The sequence below is a fragment of the Gorilla gorilla genome, chromosome 2 (assembly GCF_029281585.2).
Source record: "Gorilla gorilla gorilla isolate KB3781 chromosome 2, NHGRI_mGorGor1-v2.1_pri, whole genome shotgun sequence".
Classification (NCBI taxonomy): Eukaryota; Metazoa; Chordata; class Mammalia; order Primates; family Hominidae; genus Gorilla; species Gorilla gorilla.
The window spans coordinates 180461863-180482662 of NC_086017.1; the positions used below are offsets into that span (position 1 = coordinate 180461863).

Sequence of the window (20800 nt, forward strand, 5' to 3'; positions counted from 1 at the left end):
CTTGATTGCAGCCTTTTTTTTTTTTTTTTTTTTTGAGACAGGGTCTTGCTTTGTTGCCCAGGCTGGAATGCATTAGGATGAATACGGCTCACTGCATCCTTGACCTCCTGGGTTCAAGCAATCTTCCTGCCTCAGTCTCCCAAGTAGCTGGGACTACACATACGTGTCACTATGCCAGCCTAATTTTTAATTTATTTTTTGTAAAAATGGGGTCTCACTATGTTGCCCAGGCTGGTCTCAAACTCCTGGGCTCAATTGATTCTCCCACCTCAGCCACCCAAAGTGCTGGAATTACAGGCATGAACCACCTCACCCAGCCTTCTTTTTTTATTTCATTATATTCTAAGAGAATCTGTAATATTTCCTTGGGCACTAATGACGTTCAAACTCAGGGTCCCATTAACTAATCCTCACTTCTTTTGGCATTTTCTCTGTTTTTAATTCCTCACAAGATAAAATTGAATATCCAAACTATATTTACTATTTTAAAAACAATATTGCAAAGCTTAATAAATACTTTGTAATGTAGGCTTTTATAGTAATACACATTTGTTATTATATTACATTTCTCTTTCTTAACTACACATCAAAGACAATCTTTTGGATAGCTGGTAGTCTTCCTCCTCATTTTAAAACCATTAAGACTTCACTCCTTAGTTATCTAGTGTTAAGAGTATGCAACTCATCAAGTGCACTTGCTTTCTCATAAATAAATTAAACTTTTTCCCTGAAATAAATGCCAAACCAGTCAAAATTCATTTTGTGCCCAAGCCGACCTAAAGAGACCTAGGGGAGAAATACTGTTATTCAAAGACATCTAGTGCAACTGGCATAAAAACATACACATAGACTGATGGAACCGAATAGAAAGCCGAGAAACAAAGCCACACATATACAGCCAACTGATCTTCAAGAAGGGTGCCAACAACACACAATGGGGAAAGGGTAGTCTCTTCAATAAATGGTGCTGAGAAAACTGAATATCTAATGCCAAAAAATAAAATTTGATCCTTACTTATCGCACACCATACAAAAAACTCAACTCAAAATGGATTAAAGACTTAAACCTACAACCTGAAATCATAAAACTTACAGAGAAAAATATAAGAGAAAGACTCCATGACATTGGTTTTGGCAATAATTTTTTTTAATATGACCCCAAAAGCATAGGCAATAAAAGCAAAAATAAACATGTGGGACTATATCTAACTAAAAAGTTTCTGCAAAGCAAAGGAAACAATCAACAAAAACAAAGAAAACCTATGGAATGGGAGAAAATATTTGCAAACCATATATCTGGTAAGGGGCCAATATCCAAAAATATATAAGGAACTCATACAATTCAATAGCAAAAAACATTAATAATAAAATAACTCAATATAAATATGGGAAAAAGGACCTGAATAGATGTTTTTTCAAAGAAGACATACAATAGCCATCAAGTATATGAAATGATACTGAATATCACTAGTCATCATGGAAACGCAAATCAAAAAACCACAATGAGATATCACCTCTCAGCTGTTAGAATGACTGTTATTGGCGAAGATGTGGAGAAAAGGGGCTCTTTATATACTGTTGGTAGGAATTTAAACTGGAATAGCCACTAGGGAATACAGTATAAACAGTCCTCAAAAAATTGAAAATACAACTCCTTTATGATCCAGCAATCACACTTCTGTGTATATTTCCAAAGTAAATAAAATCGCCATCTCAATGAGACGTCTGCACTCACATAGTCATTGATTGCAACATTATCAACAGTAGCCAAAATATAGAAACAACCTGAATGCGAAGGATGAATCATTTTAAAATGTGGTACATACACAATGGAATACTATTTAGCTTTTTAAAAAGAAGAAAACCCTGCCATTTGGGACAATGTGGACAAACCTGGAGGATATTATGCTAAGTGAAATAAGCCAAACACAAAAAGACAAATACTGCATGATTTCACTTATATGTGGAATCTAAAGTAAAAAATGATAGGAACAGAGAGTAGAATGGTTGTTCCCAAGAACTAGGAGGTAGGGGAAATGGGGAGATGTTGGTTAAAGGGTACAAACTGGCACTTGTAAGATGAATAAATTCTGGAGACCTAATATACAGCATTGCGTCTATAGTTAATAATAATGTATTGTATACATGAAATTTGCTAAGGGAGTAGATCTTAAGTATTTTCACTACACACACACACACACACACTCACACACACGTAACTACATGAGGTGATGGGTATCTTAATTAGCTTGATTATGGTAATCATTTTACAATGTATATGTATATCACAACATCACGTTGTACACCTTGAATGTATACAATTATTATTTGCCAATTATACCTCAATAAAGCCAAAAAATAAAAAATAAAACAAACACAAAAAATCTGTTGCATATCTCTAAAATCTCAAATTATTTCATTCTTCTTCATTATCAAGCACACATTATTTGTCAGCCTCCTGACGCTGACCACCGTTGTTAGGTATCTTAGAAGTGCAATGTTGCTGTTGTTGCCATTTTAATGAATATTCCTGTCTTAGTTAACATAGATTTCCTGTTTCAATATGTAAGGTGTCACTGCAGAATCTAAAATCAAACTTAAAAGTGTGAGAACTATTTATTTTTAAAATGACACAAGGAAGCACATCTTCATTGTAATATCACATTTTAGGATTACATTGTTGGTACATAATGTATTGCCCAAGCATTGCTTCAAAATTAGTTAGTGAATTTCTGACTCCAGTGTAATCTGTTTCCACTATTCCTTTCCACCTATTTAACACAGCATAAGAGATATTCACTCTCTACTCATGTCATTATGTTCTATGTGTAAATGTATGTATGTTCGAAAGAAGAAAACTAAGTTCACAGCCAGTATTTTAACTGATTAAACTAATTTGGAGCAATTCTGGCTGAGGTGAACACAACACCGGGTCTGGAACATGACAGGTGCATCATCAACTGACTTATACTTGCAGAGTTTTGTAATGGCCAATGATAATAAAGATCGGCAAAGAAAATGTGCCACAAGGCAATATTTCAAAGAAGCAAAACTTTTTACTTTTTTCAATGGCTTATCTCAGAGTATTACAAACTAAGCCACCTAAATTGTTCTTTCATGTAAACAAGAAGTTTGTGATCTCTCCTGAACCCTCGTTTTCATTGTTAGTTAGAAAACGGTCAGTGCTTCCATTTCAGACCAACCCAGAGTCAAATAATTAGACCATCCAGAGATAACTGAACTTCTAGGAAACAAGAAATTGGAAAAAGAGCAATAACTTATAAAAATCAATCGATAAAATATAATAATTGGCTTTTGCCCTAATAACCCTATGCTAGATCTGCATTTTAGCCAAGCTGCTTCTGCTGTTGTCTTGTTAACATTTATTGGGTTCTTCTGCCAGCTCTGTGCTAAGCTCCTGACATACAATGTCACATTTTACCCTTACAACAACTCTAATTGGTTAGATACAATTATTATTCCTACGTGACATGTAAATAAACTGAGGGGCAGATAATTAAATAAGGTTTCCCAAATCACTCAAGCCCACAGGACACCTGATGAGGACTTGAGCCCAGGAAGTCTCACTCCAGAAGAAGCCTGTTTCCCACTGCTCCGCATGCAGTTACAATGTTACTACATTGTGAGCACTTTTAGAAGGAAACATGAGAAAAACCTCATCTTGAACCAACAGAACTCTAAAAAATTATTTCTACTCAGTAATTTTAATCAATCCGTAATTCTAAAGTTCATAACCTGAGAAAAAGCTTTCTATCACTAATTATTTTCAAGTCCTTTAGACAAGCACATTCCAAGTCTTTAAAGATCTTTTTGTTGGAGAGAAGTCACATGCATTGTGAGGTGGCAATTGCTGCCAAACTCTAATATTATTTTTAAAGTTTCTCTTGGATGGATAAATACTGGTTTGAGAGAAAATCATACAAATGATGTTTCTGGTATCTATAGCTTATTTTTACCAGACCATATATTTTGGTCTATAAATTATATTTTCAAAAGTATCTTATTTCTCTAACATATAAACAAAGGATTTTCCAAAGTACCTTACTTGGGAAATATATCCAATTTTTTTATTCTTAAATAAAGTTCAGAAAGATGGCCCCTATTTATAATGTTATCTTTGACCTTTCTCTTTTAAAAATTTTCTTTGAAGAGACTACCACATTTCTCTACTCAATTCTGATTATATAACAACTAATGACGTGGGGCAGTTTTTTCTTAAGTTTTTATTTTTAATTTTTGTAGGTACATAGTAGGCAAATATATTCATGAGATATTTTGATAGAAGCATGCAATGCATAAGAATCACATCATGGAAAATGGGGTATCATGAGGCAGTTATTATTGACCCATTGACCAAATAAAAAGCAGGGACCATTCAATTGGAGTAGTTTCCCTAGAATCACACAGTTAGTGACAGAAGCAAGACTGGATTATACATGTCTAAATTCCAGATTCTAGATTTTTCCGTGGACTACTTCAGCTCTCATTCCTTGCCTCCTCTTTCAGAGTCACATAATCCTATATTCATCCATCCATTCTTTCATTTATCCATTCATTCACTCATTTATTTATTGAACAATTATTTGTTGAATGTCTGTGTTATAGACTGAATGTGTGTGTCCTCCTAAAATCCATATGTTGAAGCCCTAACCCCCATTAGGGCTATATTTGGAAATAGGGCCATTAGGATGTAATTAAGGTTAAATAAGTTCACAAGAGAGGGTCACCGATCCAATAGGATTAGTGTCCTTATATTAATAAGGAGAGAGAGCAGAGAGCTTGTTCTCTCTCTCTTTCTCTCTCTCTCTCTCTCCACCTGCCCCAACCCTCTCTCTGCTTATGCACACCAGAGAAAGCCTGTATGAGGATGCGATGAGAAGACAGCTGTCTGCAAGCATGGAGGAGAGCCCTCACCAGAAACCAAAGCAGCTGGAATTTTGATCTTGAACTTCTAGCCTCCAGAATTGTGTGAATATAAATTTCTATTGTTTAAGCCACCCAGTTTATGGTATTTTGTTACAGTAGCCCAAGCTGACTAATGCAGTCTGCTTATTTCATTTAATGGCACTATTTTCAGAATAGTGCCACAGGGATTAAAAAAATATATGGAACACAATCAAAACATTGCACTAGGAGAATATACCTTTGCAAGCTCTCAAGAACTCTTGCTTTGTTAGGGAAGCTATGTAAATAATCTGGATACTACACAATGTTTTAGTGTTTTCAGCCCAAGAAGTTCACCCCAGAAGCCTGCTTTCTACTGCTCTGCGTGCAATTCCCATGTTGTCTCATAATGGCTATCTTTAGAAGAAAACATAAGAAAACCCTCATCTTTAATAAGTGGATCCACCTTTCTTGGTGGGACAAAATTTAGGTAGTAATGTATTGTAATTAGAAAGAACATAAGGCTGGGCGTGGTGGCTCATACTTTTAATCCCAGCACTTTCGGGAGCCAATGTAAGAGGATCACTTGAGGAAAGGAGTTTGAGACCAGCCTGGGCAACATAGTGAGACCCCATCTCTACAAAAGATGTTTTTTTTAATTAGCGAGTCATGGTGGTACACATCTATAGTCCTAGCTACTTGGAAGACTGAGGCTGAAAAATGGCTTTAGCTCAGCGGTGAGCTTTGACCATACCACCAAACTACTCCAGCCTGGGTGACGTAGACAAAGGGAGACCCTGTCTCTAAAGAAAAGAAGAGGAAGAAAGAAAGGTCATAGATGATATTATGGAAGAAGCAAACTTGAGGAATGAATAGAAACTTCCTAAGGATGGGGAGGAAAACAGTTTCCCAGGTAGAAAGAACAGTGTGTATACAGCTAAAGCAGGTTTAGAGGGAAATTTGTAACACTAAATGCCCACAGGAGAAAGTGGGAAAGATCTAAAACCAACACCTTAACATCACAATTAAAAGAACTAGAGAAGCAAGAGCAAACAAATTCAAAAGCTAGCAGAAGACAAGAAATAATCTAAGATCAGAGCACAACTGAAGAAGATAGAAACATGAAAAATCCTTCAAAAAAAAAATCAATGAATCCAGGAGCTGTTTTTTAAAAAAAAAAAATGACAAAATAGATAAACCACTAGCCAGACTAACCAAGAAGAAAAGAGAGAAGAATCAAGTAGACACAATAAAAAATGATAAAGGGCATATCACCACTAATCCCACAGAAATACAAACTACCATCAGAGATACTATAAACACCTCCATGCAAATAAACTAGAAAATCTACAAGAAATGGATAAATTCCTGGACAAATACACCCTCCAAAGGCTAAACCAGGAAGAAGTCAAATCCCTGAATACACCAATAACAAGTTCTGAAATTGAGGCAGTAATTAATAGTCTACCAACCAAAAAAAGCCCAGGACCAGACAGATTCACAGGTGAATTCTACCAGAGGTACAAAGAGGAGCTCGTACCATTACTTACAAAATTATTCCAAACAATGGAAAAAGTGGAACTCCTCCCTAACTCATTTTATGAGGCCAGCATTATCCTGATACCAAAACCTGGCAGAGACACAACAAAAAAAAGAAAATTTCAGGCCAATATCCCTGATGAATGTTGATGCGAAAATCCTCAATAAAATACTGGCAAACTGAATCCAGCAGCACATCAGAAAGCTTATCCACTACGATCAAGTCGGCTTCATCCCTGGGATGCAAGGCTGGATCAACATACACAAATCAATAAACATAATCCATCACATAAACAGAACCATGACAAAAAACACAGGATTATCTCAATAGATGCAAAAAAGGCCTTGGATAAAATTCAACAGCCCTTCATGCTAAAAACTCTCAATAAACTAGGTATTGATGGAACGTATCTCAAAATAATAAGAGCTATTTATGATACACCCACAGCCAATATCATACTGAATAGGCAAAAGCTGGAAGCATTCCCTTTGAAAACTGGCACAGACAAGGATGCCCTCTCTCACCACTCCTATTCAACATAGTATTAGAAGTTCTAGCCAGGGCAATCAGGCAAGAGAAAGAAATAAAGAGTATTCAAATAAGAAGAGAGGAAGTTGAATGGTCTCTGTTTGCAGATAACATGATTGTATATTTAGAAAATTCCATCGTCTAAGCCCAAAAAGTCCTTAAGGTGAAAAGCAACTTCAGCAAAGTCTCAGGATACAGCATCAATGTGCAAAAATCACAAGCATTCCTATACACCAATAATAGACAAACAGAGAGCCAAATCATGAGTGGACTCCCATTTACAATTGCTACAAAGAGAATAAAATACCTAGAAATACTACTTACAAGGGAAGTGAAGGACCTCTTCAAGGAGAACTACAAACCACTGCTTAAGAAAATAAGAGAGGACACAAACAAATGGAAAAAAATTCCATGCTAATGGATAGGAAGAATCAATATCATGAAATTGGCCATACTGCTCAAATTTATAGATTCAATGCTATCCCATCCAGCTACCATTGACTTTCTTCACAGAATTAGAAAAAACTACTTTAAATTTCATGTGGAACCAAAAAGAGCCCATATAGCCAAGACAATGCTAAGCAAAAAGAACAAAGCTGGAGGCGTCACGCTACCTGACTTCAAACTACACTGTAAGGCTACAGTAACCAAAACAGCATGGTACTGGTGCCAAAACGGATAAAGTAGACCAATGGAACAGAACAGACACCTCAGAAATAACACCACACATCTACAACCATCTGATCTTTGACAAACCTGATAAAAGCAAGAAATGGGGAAAGGATTCCCTATTTAATAAATGGTGTTGGGAAAACTGGCAAGCCATATGCAGAAAACTGAAACTGGACCTCTTCCTTACACCCTATACAAAAATTAACTCAAGATGGATTAAGACTTACATGTAAGACCTAAAACCATAAAAACTCTAGAAGAAAACCTAGGCAATACCATCCAGGACATAGGCATGGGCAAAGACTTCATGACTAAAGCACCAAAAGCAATGGCAACAAAAGCCAAAATTGACAAATGGGATCTACTTAAACTAAAGAGCTTCTGCACAGCAAAAGAAACTATCATTAGAGTGAACAGTCAACCTACAGAATGGGAGAATATTTTTGCAATCTATCCATCTGACAAAGAGCTAATGTCCCAAATCTAGACAGAACTTAAACAAATTTACAAATAAAAAACAAACAACCCCATCAAAAAGTGGGCAAAGGATATGAATAGACACTTTTCAAAAGAAGACATTTATGTGGCCAACAAATATATGCAAAAAAGCTCATGATCACTGGTCATTAGAGAAATGCAAATCGAAACCACAATGAAATACCATCTCACACCAGTTAGAGTGGCGATCAATAAAAGTCAGGAAACAACAGATACTGGAGAGGATGTGGAGAAATAGGAACACTTTTACACTGTTGGTGGGAGTGTAAATTAGTTCGACCATTGTGGAAGACGGTGTGGCGATTCCTCAAGTATCTAGAACCAGAAATACCATTTCACCAAGCAATCCCATTACTGAGTATATACCCAAAGGATTATAAATCATTCTGCTATAAAGACACATGCACATGTATGTTTATTGCAGCACTATTCACAATAGCAAACACTTGGAACCAACCCAAATGCCCATCAATGATAGACTGGATAAAGAAAATGTGGTACATATACACCATGGAACACTATGCAGCCATAAAAAAGAATGAGTTCATGTCCTTTGCAGGGACATGGATGAAGCTGAAAACCATCATTCTCAGCAAGCCAACACAGAAACAGAAAAACAAACAATGCATGTTCTCATTCATAAGTGGGAGTTGAACAATGAGAACACATAGACAGAGAGAGGGGAGCATCACACACCAGAGCCTGTCAGGGGGTGGGAGGCTAGGGGAGGGATAACATTATGAGAAATACCTAATGTAGATGACGGGTTGATGGGTACAGCAAACCACCATGGCACGTGTATACCTATGTAACAAACCTGTATGTTCTGCACATGTATCCTAGGACTTAAAGTATAAGACCAAAAAAGAAAGAAAAAGGAAGGAAAGAAGGAAGGAAGGAAGGAAGCAAGGAAGGAAGACAGACAGACAGAAAGAGAGAGAGAGAAAGAAAGAAAGAAAGAAAGAAAGAAAGAAAGAAAGAAAGAAAGAAAGAAAGAAAGAAAGAAAGAAAGAAAGAAAGTAAGTTTGGGGACTTAATACAATATGGAAACCATCAATTAGACATGGTTGATGTGGGAGAGAAACGTGTCAAAATGACACATTTTTTTGGACTGAACAACTAGATAGATGGCAATGGAATTTATTAAAACAGGAAATGTATAAGAAGGGGAGCTTTGCAGGAAGAAAAGAGCAAGGGTCCTACTAGAGACAGCAATGATTTGTTCAGTTATGATAGGCTGAGTTTCCATTAGGGAAACATTTAATGCAGAATCTGATGCATAGTAGTCCCTCAATAATTGTTTGCTGAACATGGATTTTCTCTGTTTGTATTTATTTGGGAGGAGGCCTAAGAGGTTTTTTTTTTCTCCTTCATCATTTTTTTCAAAAATGAAGGCATATCAAAAAGAGAGGTCACACTAGTTAATCACAATTATCTCTAACTAAATAGGAGGAAAACCAGCTAGAGTTGAGAAAAAGATGACATGGGGACAAATAAAAGTCATCCGGCAGGGGTTGGGTGAGATGCCTTTGAGAAAGTGCCCTTGCTAATCATGATTGGGTTTTGTATTAACTAGGTAAGATTAAAAGAAAAAAAAAAACCTAAGAAGAATCAAGAACTCAACTGCTCCTCTGTGGAAAACAAGTTTGCCAAAATTACAAAAAGTCATTTCTTTGGTTTTTTTCATAATACCTAAAGAGCAGACAAGCCACATTCTCAAAAGGAAGGGTAATCGTTAAAATGATGGGAAAAGCTACTGAATTGGCCATCAACTGAATTCTTGAAGGAGAAAGAGGAGAAAGGGAATATGTGATTTTCGGCCAAAAAGTCAGGAACTATTTTATAAAGGTGTCTTGAATTCCAAGCAATAAAAACAACTCAGTTTTGACATAATGAAAAAAATCATTTTACATTTCTCAAGGTAAATATTTGCCAGTGTATATGTTGAAGACATTTCACTCCAAGGAGAAAAAAATTATTATTTTTGAATTTCCTCCAAATGCAGAATTTTCCCCAGGTTCATCCACCAATCCATAGGTATTATGTTTAAAAAGGCACAGTCCTGCATTTACCAAGCCTGTAATTGAAAAGTGATTTCATTATTAAGCTGTGGTTTATTCCAAGCCTTCTGGATAATCTTGATGAGTATTGCACTTGTTGCTTAACTGTGGAGATTTTGTAATAAAAGTTTAATGAGTTACTTATTATTAGAATGTTTATAGCCATTATTTTAAGGTGAACAATAATGACGTAAAGTTTGTACGCATTTGGTTTAAAACGTATTCAACTCACATATCAGTTAATGCTACAGTGATTTTTAAAAACTCTCTTATCAGTACACGTGTCTAAAGGCAATGCAGCTAAACCTCAGCTTTACTGGGGCTATGGTTAAGAACGAAACTAAGGAAGGATTTCCCACTTGAATCATGTCAAAGCTGGATCCTGGCATTTCAGAATTTGAACAAGAATTGCTTTTATTATGGCATTTTGAACAGATTTCACAAGAGGATACATATAAAGCAAGAGGACAAAAAGTTGAAATTAAGTCCTGAAGGCACTGAATATTCATTTCTATTTAAAAGCTAACCAGATATTCTATTAATGATCATAAATATTAAGGAAACATACCAAAATAAATCCAGTTTATCTGATTTCTGTCTACTGAAATTCTATGAAACCAAAGGTCAATCACGTCTCTAAAAAATATCTTACCCCTGCAGAAACTGTCTACAAGTTTTTCAGATAGAAACAAGATTTTCCAGAAATTATGATGTAATGATTCAAGCACAAAAGTTTTCAAGTTACAGAAATAAATGGAAAGTATATATATCTACTGAATCTGTATAAAACTTACACTCAGAAGAATAACATAGTTACCTGTCTTTATTGAAATAAATTTAATTTAGATTCTTTAATCAGACTATAACTTCTAATTCTTAGATGTTGCCAAATGGATTTTATGAAAAATATGACTGAAACGAGTGACTAATTTTCACAACCATTTTGTGCATCTGTTTTGATGCACAAATTACTCATTAAATCATTTGAATATAAAGAACCATAACCTAATTCAGTGATGAGTACAGTGCTGACATTCTGGAAGCATGTATAATTAAAGCAGGGTTATCAAAAGAGAGGCAAAATATATTAGAAAAACATAGCACAAAATGAAAATAAAACCAAATTAACTCATAGTCACAAAATAGAGAAAACAAATGTTTTCCTCCAATCCTCCAACTCCCCACCCCAAAAAAGATAAAATGCAATAAACATGTCATATGATTATGCTTGTTTGCTAATGCCACATGCTACATATGGTCATAGCCAATGTTTCCAAACGCTAACTATAAAATCATATCTTCTTCCTTTAGTATTTTTTCAAATCAGTACTATTCTTTAACCATATATTAGGTTGGGTTCCCTCCTATCATGCTATACCTTTAATCAATACATTGTTTGTATTAAGAAGTGAGATTGTAAAGGAAGTTTATTCTTAAAAACCTGTTGAAAACATATTGTAACAAATATAATTTGCTTATTTGGTGGATGCTTAAACAATCTCTTCTTTACACAGCTGCAATATATAAATGTGTTAACTCAAAATACATTCTTACCTCCCATCCATAACTGGGGTCTTTCAGGTTTGACCTCTGCTCTCCCACATAAGGCCCAAACTTTTCACCTACTTCGATCTTCCTTTTGGTCCATATTCCTAGTCCTGCTCCAGGCATATTTGACTCTCGAAGTTCAAACTCAGCAGGAATGGGGATATCATCAGGGATGTAGATGGGGGCTTTGTAAGGAGAACCCTCCTTTGGAGTGAATGCTTCACTGGATGTGGCAGGAGAGCATGGCTCTTGAATATTGAGGGAGGGAGTGCTGGCTACTCCATCTGCATCTGGCATTTCTTCCAAAGGTATTTCAGGGTAGTTGCCATATACACACTCATTATCTGTGAATAAATAAGAACTTCATGAATTCCTTCTGATATTGAAGAGACAAAATTCCACAGGGGTAGCCACCTTATTATGTTGTTCTTTGAAGGCTAAACAGGGAAGACCATTGTTACGATGTGCCTTCATTAAAATCTTTATTATTTACAGGCCAGGGAGAGGCTAGAGATTATGGCCTCTGTGGTTTATCTGTGGTGAATTCATAAATCAAATGAGTTAATCCTCAATTGTCAATACTTGCATGGGCTAGTTCAATTCATTATCCATCTGGGAAACAATCAGCAACTTCATTATTGGTCTGACTAAAGTACAGACAAGAAGTAAACATGTGTGTAACTACAACCCCCAAACAATTCCAAATTGGGAGCTGACAGGATTCTAAAATATATTAGAGAGTTTTGTCATGCAATGTTATCTTGGAATAAATATAGGAGAGTCATCAAAGATTCCAAAGGCTGCCATGTGCCACAAGGCTTAAATGTGTGTGGCAGGATTATTTATTGGAATATTAGTGTTTTTTCTTTCTCTATATTTCCTTTCCAATTTTGAACATGTCACCAAGCCCTTGGTATTTCCTTGCCTCAGTAACTTATGCAGAGAAGAAAATTAAAGTTACCTGAAGCCAGTGATGCTTCTGGATATTCGTAAAAGCTAAAATCGTTAAAGAAATTGGGTAAATTTTCCAGCGGGGAAAGGGAGAGGAAGGGTCCCTTGAGATGCACCAAAAAGACAGAGAATTTCCTCCAGACAGAGAAATGAGGGAGATCAGAAACGCTTTGTATGGGGCACTGCTCATCTTTATGGAGCAGCACCTGGGGAGGTGGCAAGACCTTTGAACAGACAGCAGGGTTGGATAGCTAGGAGTTAGGACACTGAGCACGGAGGCCCTGAGGACCCCAAGGCAGCACGGCACCACACTTGAAGTAAACGAGTGGACCATGGGAGACCTTAAGACCTCTATGAAACTTGTATGGGGATTTTATGAAACCAATCAAAGGGGATTTCAATTGTCTTAGAGCAAATGAATACATGTTTCTTGTCTGCTAGGATCACAAATTGAAAGTCATACCTGATTTGTTTGATTCATAGAACTTCAAGGAAAGAACTAAGAAAAACAGATGAAAATTACGAAGAAACAGACTTCAATCGAGCTAGTCAAAGGTTAATTATTTGAAAAATTAGCTGAGTGTGGTGGTATGCACCTGTAGTCCCAGCCACTTGAGAGGCTGAGGTGGGAGGATTGCTTGAGCTTGAGAAGGCTACAATGAGCTATGATTGTGTCACTGCACACCAGCCTGGCAAGAGACTGAAAGCCCATCTCAAAAAAAAAAAAAAAAAAGAAGGTAAAATGGGTTGCCTCCAGCTCCATGAGCAGTGTTCTACTATAGCCTGGATAACCACGAGTTAAGGATGATGCATCATCCTTAACTCGTGCATCAAGTTGGTGATTAAACTAGGTGACTTTAAGACCCTACCAACCCCGCAGTTCTATCAATTAAAGTCTTCTAAGAGAGTTTATTGGGCTAGAAGATAGAAGACCTTCATTATTCAGATTCATTATTGTAACAAACTATAACGCTCATCAGCAATTGCCCATCAAGTAATGACTCCTGTCTCTTAAAGTTTTGTGAAGTGTAAAGTGATAGTACATGCAAAAGTATTGTTTAATGAGGTGCTTGGTTCTTGTTTCAAACACTGAGATAATGCCATTTAAACCAAGCATATAACTGGATTCCAGAACCCAACCTTATACCTATGGGACATAGGTTCTCAACATACAAGCTCATTATCATTCAAGTTCAGCATGTCCATAATATTGTACCTTATCATCTGCCCTCAAATTGATTCTCTTGTTCACTTTCCTCTTTCTACTATGAATACCATCTTTCCCTTAATTATCCATGTCTGAGGCTTTAAAATAACATAGCCATGTTCTCTCCTTTGTCTTCCAAACTGTTCAGTCACTAAATGCTATTTGTTCTTCTTGCAAGATTCTAACCTTCATCCAATTCTTTCAAATCCACATTTTCACACCTAAATATTTTCATAGTCCTTTAAATGGGTCTCAACCTCCAGCTTCTTTCCACTATCCATCAACACTGAGCCTGTTTAACACTGCTGAGTTTACCTTCCTGGCAGACCTATTTTCCTGTTTGACAGCCTTCAATAATCTCCAGTGTCTGCAGGTAAAGTATAAACCTCTTAGGTTTGGACTAAAATCTCTGTCGTTTTGAAACCATTCTTCCTTTCCATCTGATTCTCAATGCTCCTCAAAGGGAACCCCCAAGCTAGAGTAAACTTCCTACTCTCCTCTGAGCTCAGTGAGTGTTTCTTCTTCAGTTCTTCCTATCTGGCACTCCTCTCTCTGCTCCTCTGCCCAACAAACTTCTAGTCTTCCTCCTGAGTCAAATTCCAGCTGGTCCTATCACCGTCCCATTTAACACTAGTATTCTCTTCCTTGAATTATTACACAATTTTATCCCTCAGTTTGGCAATCAAATACCATGCATTGCTGCTTATGGTTTAATGTGTATGATTGTTTCATTCCCAAGTAGGAAATAGGTCCCTGATGGGAGATGCTAGGACTCTTACTTTTTCAGAATTGTCCAAGTGATCTGCATATAGGTGTTTAATGAACACTTGTTAAATATATAATTAATCTAATATATAATTTTATTAAACTATGAATCCAAATCAATACTTCTTTTTACCAAATATAGGAAACTTTTGATCCTACAAAGCACCTTTAAACCTGTAGAAATAGAACATGATGAATTGTCCACTTTTCTCCAAACCCAACATCAAAGGAAACAATTTTAATAATTCTCCAAAGAAATATTATCAGAGAAGTATACTTTAAGGTCCAAACATACTCAACAAAGTCCATCTGATTTTATCCTTCAGGGAGATTTTGCAATTCAACCTAACATTTAAAAGCTCACTAATGGTCTTAGCACAGGTAAAAACCTATAAAAACATCTCTTTAGAACTGTAACATTCAACTACTGCAAATGCAAAGTTATTTTACACATTCTTAAAGAGATTTCTCCCCCATTGTTAGAATTTTGTTTTTCTTGAGAAACATAAATTGTAAAACATTGTGTACTCTATAAATGTGTCCATGTAAGCGGGAGGAAACCAAAAGGCACCAAAATAAATAGAACAATATTCCTCCCGTAATTATCTATTAAAGATCAGTAAAATTTCCCCTACTTCCTCAAAGTGTCAAATCAGTCATACTTTCAGTTTCATGAAAGTGATCTTTAAAAAAGGATAGAGGCCGGGTGTGGTGGCTCAAGCCTGTAACCCTAGCACTTTGGGAGGCTGAGGCAGGCGGATTGCCTGAGCTCAAGCGTTCGAGACCAGCCTGGGCAACATGATGAAACCCCATCTCTACTAAAAATACAAAAAATTAGCCGGGCATAGTGGTGCATGCCTGTAGTCCCAGCCACTCTGGAGGCTGAGGCACAAGAATTGCTTGAGCCCGGGAGACAGAGGTTGCAGTGAGCCGAGATTACGCTATTGCACTCCAGCCTGGGCAACAGAGTAAGACCCTGTCTCAAAAAAAAAAAAAAAAAAAAAAAAAAGCATAGAGACAAGCCCATCTGTGCCCTCCCACTGGCATAGCTTATCCCATGACCTCTGAATTACCCACAAACTCTCCCAATGCACAATCTAAGCGAGTGCATTTAGATTTCAGTTCCTGTAGAGACAAAATACACGTGTGTGCCCAGGCAGCTGCACAGAAGAATTTGAATTTAAAGCCTGAATGCAATTCTGCTTACAATGACAAAAATGTACAATTAAACCTAAAGAACAACTTACATAGGTCAAGCAAATCCACAAGAAGAACTCACGGACCTATTCATCCATATGCAAGCACTAAATATATATGCAAGTGCAGGGAATTTGTTTTGAAGCCACTTTTAATCTAGTATCATCCAAATTAAATATAAAAAAGGCTGTGATGACAAAAGCGAAAATATTAAACTGCTGAGTTTTACGTATCAAAACGCGCAACAATATTTCAATGTAATCTAGCATTATGAAATTTTCAACAGCAAATGCGGTTTATCACACCACATTGAATATTTGCATAAACCAAAATAAACTAATGCCTCCATATACATTACTCAAGAACTACCCAAAAAGCTGCTAAAACATTTCATCTAAATGATAAATTACTTCAATTATCATATCCCCATTAAATCTCTGTTATTGGGGGAAATTGGTAGATCCTTTCCCTCAGCTATAACTATAGTTAATTAAAGCATTTCTCAGATACCACACTGACAGATTAGGCACGTTTACAATAGGTAAGTATCAGGTAAGAAGCGCCATATATATCAGTGGTCCCATAAAGATAAATAACACTTGTAACTTCTTGGAGCTGAGCTGTCTGCTACTGTAATTTGCTTCATGCATCCTTTAGGCATATCATTAACTGAGTGAGGAAAGAAAGACAAGCATACTGTTGGATTTGAGACAAATGATTTGGGAAATTGCTCTTGGAAGTCAACCTCTTCAATTCAAATTTTAAGTGTTCTAATTTCCTCAGAGACCAAGGGAAAGGCCACATTTTGATTAGATTATATTTATTTATATGTGTCTTTGAATAACTACCATAGGTTTCCACTTGAGAAGTATTCCATTTTGAAAACATATCAGAACCTTCAAAGAGAAGAAATTGCAGAAATAATACCAATAATAGTAACTTCCATAGATGTATCCACATTTTCTCATTTTAATGCTCAAAACAATCCATTGAGAAAATGATGATAAGAATAATCTTCCATTTTCCAGATGTAGGACCTGATATTCAATATATCCAAAGTCAGCTGAGACTAGCTGGGTGTCCAAACCCAGTCCTCCCTTTAACTCTTAGGCAACTTGTTTTTTGATCCTTAAAGATATGTTTTAAAGTTTGTTTATCAAAATTGTAGCCATAATGTGTGAATACTTTGGTTTTTGACTTTTTCACTGGATTATACTTTATTATAAACACTTCCTTATGTATATTTTACTATTTTCTAAAACTACATTTAATTGCTCTATAATATTCCATTATATGAATCCACAACAGCTGAACTACTTCCATGGATTTTATTTACGTTGCTTCTAATTTTCTGATATCATAAATATCATGAAAATGAGCCTTCCTTAACATAAATTTTTATTGTCATCCATTTCAATCTCCTTAGGTTAGAGTCCTATAAGAAAACTTAGTGGGTGTTGACAGATTGCTTTTCAGAAAGTGTATAGCAATTTACACTTCTACCAATTATACTGGCATTTATTATTATGTCTTGTTTTTAATGAAGAAAATTATATACCTACTACTGTTTAATTCACATCTCAGTTGATTACAGAAACTAAATATTCTTATTTGTCATTCAAACTTCTTTATTTGCAAATTGTTCATTGTTTTTGCCCACTTTTAATTAGGCTTTCATGTCTGTCTTATTAATGATAAATAAATTAGCCCTTGGATATTGTATTTTAAAATTTCCTGGTAGACAATTTGCCATTTGGTATTTCGATTTTTTTTTAACTTTTATGGAACTAAGTCTATATGTCTTTTGTGATTTTTACATTTTTCTTACAAAGTCCTTACCTACAGAAGGGAAAAAAAGATTCCCTTGAATTTTCTTTGAGTTTCATAGTTGCTTTTCTACCAACCTCGGATTACCAATGAGTGATTTACTGCTGAGTGAAAAGCAGAAAAAAAATGATTTCATTTATTTGAGCGCCTGTGAACGGCAGGCTAGAAAAAAATGCCATTTCACTCGTAATTCTTCGGTTCTTATTTGCAAGGCTGGCCTAAATACCTTCTCTTTTTGTGGGTTTTATATAACTCACCATTTGTTTCTTTTGGCCTTTCTGCCTAGTTTAACTGCAAATCTGGTCAGATGCCATTCAAAATCCTGAGTTTCACCATTAATGCCCATCATAATACTTATCACTCAGCATTATCATTAGTGATAGTAACATGAATAATTTTTCTCTCTACTCTTCACATTAGTTCATTGGTAGAAAATATTCAGCAACTAAAAAGTTTAATATTTATTAAGAGCATATATACATACTTTGACTATAAAGTAAGACTGATTTCTGTAGTTATTAAGTAAGAAGTTAATTATTTATACTCAACTGTACACATATATGCATATAATACACACATCCATGTGTATTTGCAATCTGTGTGTAGGGGTGTGTGTGTGTGTGTAATAGCTCCCTAATCTTAAAAATAGGCTGAGACAGAAACATGATTTGAGATCCCAGGCAGACTGGTTGAGATCATAACTACATGAAACAACTGCCAAGAGGAGCTCAACTAGGGAATTGAACAGATTAGGTAACTCAGAAATTTAGACATTTCCCCCCATTATGTTCCTCATTGCAGTTTTGTAATAAAAACATGAGCAAACTTCAAAGGAAGCTCTGTAGTAAAGGTTAATTGCTACTAAAGAAGAGGGTGGGCCGAAGCGCCAGTACTTTGTGCCCAACTTGCAAGCAGACAGGAAGGATTACACGTGGCTGAGAGCGGAGGATGTGTGCCCTGCTCTAGGAGGAGAACAGCTCAGGCCAAACCTCAAAGCCCCACTAGGGACCTCCTGGTAGGACGTGAGCACATGAGCACAAGTCCATGAGCTGATGCCTGCTAACAGTGCGGCAGGGAAGGGAGGGGGAAGACATCAATTTCCTTACAAAATTAAAACCGGACATGCTCTTCTTCCCTTGTTAGGACAATTCCAGAGCAGTTACAGAGGCATGTTTGTGAGAAAGTAGAGGACTTCGGGAGCCAGCTCTTCTGCACCAGCAACACAGTGAATAAACACGTGCTGGGCTTGGGGAAAAGGGTGGAGCTCAACTAATGCCAGATGCACAAACAGAACAAAGAAGGAGGCTATGAACTGGCCAGCAAAATCTTCTACGAGAATGGCCCCAAGATAATGAAATTTAAGATCCCAAAGAAACGAAGAAAGGAAACTAGTAAAAGTAGGGAAAATGAACTTCCAGAAAACTGACTTAAACAAGCTGTGAAGGACTGTAGCAAGGGTGCAGAATTACAGGCTTAGAAAACAGAGACATTGAATAGAATGGGAACTGCTGATGGGCATAGTCTTTAGCATGTCCTGCTCCAGAGGGGAGTGAGAAGAAAAGAGACTTAAATGGAGTGTTTGGACACTGGACTGAATCTGTAGAACCCGTGTCTCTAGATACGACCATCGTGTTTGGAAATAATCTATTGACATGGCTTGGCACTGGAATTTTTTTAATGACCCTCTAAGCTTCCTTGCACTTTTAGTATTTGCTACTTCATTGTACCATGCTATTCCATGTCTTCCTTATGGAACTTTTCCCCCAGTGTTTCCTAAAAATATTTCATTTACGAGTTGTCAAAAAGACTCAGAATGGAAGTACTGGGGGCAAGATAGCAAGGGAGATGGCAAAGAATGTGATATGGATGGAAAATAAGGGACCAAATCAATGAGCAAACTTTTATTTTTCTCCTGGTATTGAGGCATACTGTTGCATGTCCTGTGGCTTTTAAATCTGGTTAAGAGATTTTCCACTCCTCTAGGAATTTCACAGACATTTCACTAAATAAGTATGATTTGGGAATTAAACTAGTACTCCTAAGCTATTAAAAAATGGGCTTCGCCTCTTCCAAAACTTTCTCTTCAGAGATGGAACTAAGCTTTTGTCAAAAGGTAATGGAAAGAAATTGCTAGAAAATTCATACTTGAGGTACCAGTAAAGCCATTTGGTATCTAGTTACTGAATCTAAAAGAGCTAACGCAAAGACATTAAAGTTCTGTGACTACTATTCCAAAGGAAAACATGAGCTGGTTAATGTTTGGCTTATTCTGTTGTTAAGGAGCCACCGTCACCAATATCCACTGGAATGACCAGGTAAGAACAGACTTATCACATATCAGATAGATAGTTTTTCTTTTACGTTTTAGCTATGTGCCTCTACTTTCTTTTGCCAGTACAAATTTTTGAGGGACTTTTGGCAACCTCTGATGGATCTGATGGGCTTTTTTTTCATAAGCTTTCTATGTCCCCAAAGTGATTTTCCTTCAGATTCATTTAGAGGAAAGTAGAACCGTCCTGAATTCATGCTGCAGCAGACTGGGTGGTTACTCCTCAGGCAATCTGAAATGACCAGAGTACAGCCTTTCAGTATTCCAGCCATATCTACAGTAATTATTTGCCAGCGTATCTAAAAGAAGGCAGGCATTTCCTGTTGCACACAAATGGGACATTCTTATCTAAATTACTGTTTAAACAGGTATTTAAGAAAAGACTATCACAGTCAGGAATTTACTGATGACGGAACACATTAGCTTAGGGCTGGACACATTAGTTGAGGACTAACCATTGTCAAGAAAGGAAGTATATCAGCATCAGGAAGGTATAGAGAATATTTTACAACTCCCATATGGGTCAAGATGGAGGACTGTAAACTATGCCATTTGCATTTGGAGAAAGCAGGAGGGTCACAAGTCCTGGCATGGAGTTGTGCTTGCATCAATATGTTGCTGAACCCTGGAGTAACCTTGAGAGGCAGAGGCTGAGAGTCGTAGCTGCTTGTGGTCTCTGTTTCCCTATCCATAAAATAAGCATGTTGGACAAGTTCATCCCCAGGTCCATTCCACTCAAGCAATCCCAGTTCTACATAGTAAAAACCAGAAGG

The 20800-nt window shown here is 36.6% G+C and overlaps 1 protein-coding gene across 7 annotated transcripts in view; it reads right to left on the reverse strand.

The window, feature by feature from the left end:
- MECOM (MDS1 and EVI1 complex locus) overlaps positions 1–20800 on the reverse strand; it is a 576150-nt gene that overhangs the window by 285924 nt on the left and 269426 nt on the right. For all 7 annotated transcript variants that reach the window (XM_019024623.3, XM_019024617.3, XM_004037976.5 and 4 more), the window contains exon 2: positions 11758–12095. In XM_019024623.3, the coding sequence (XP_018880168.1) occupies positions 11758–12095 (338 nt within the window). The remainder of the gene's footprint in view (positions 1–11757; positions 12096–20800) is intronic.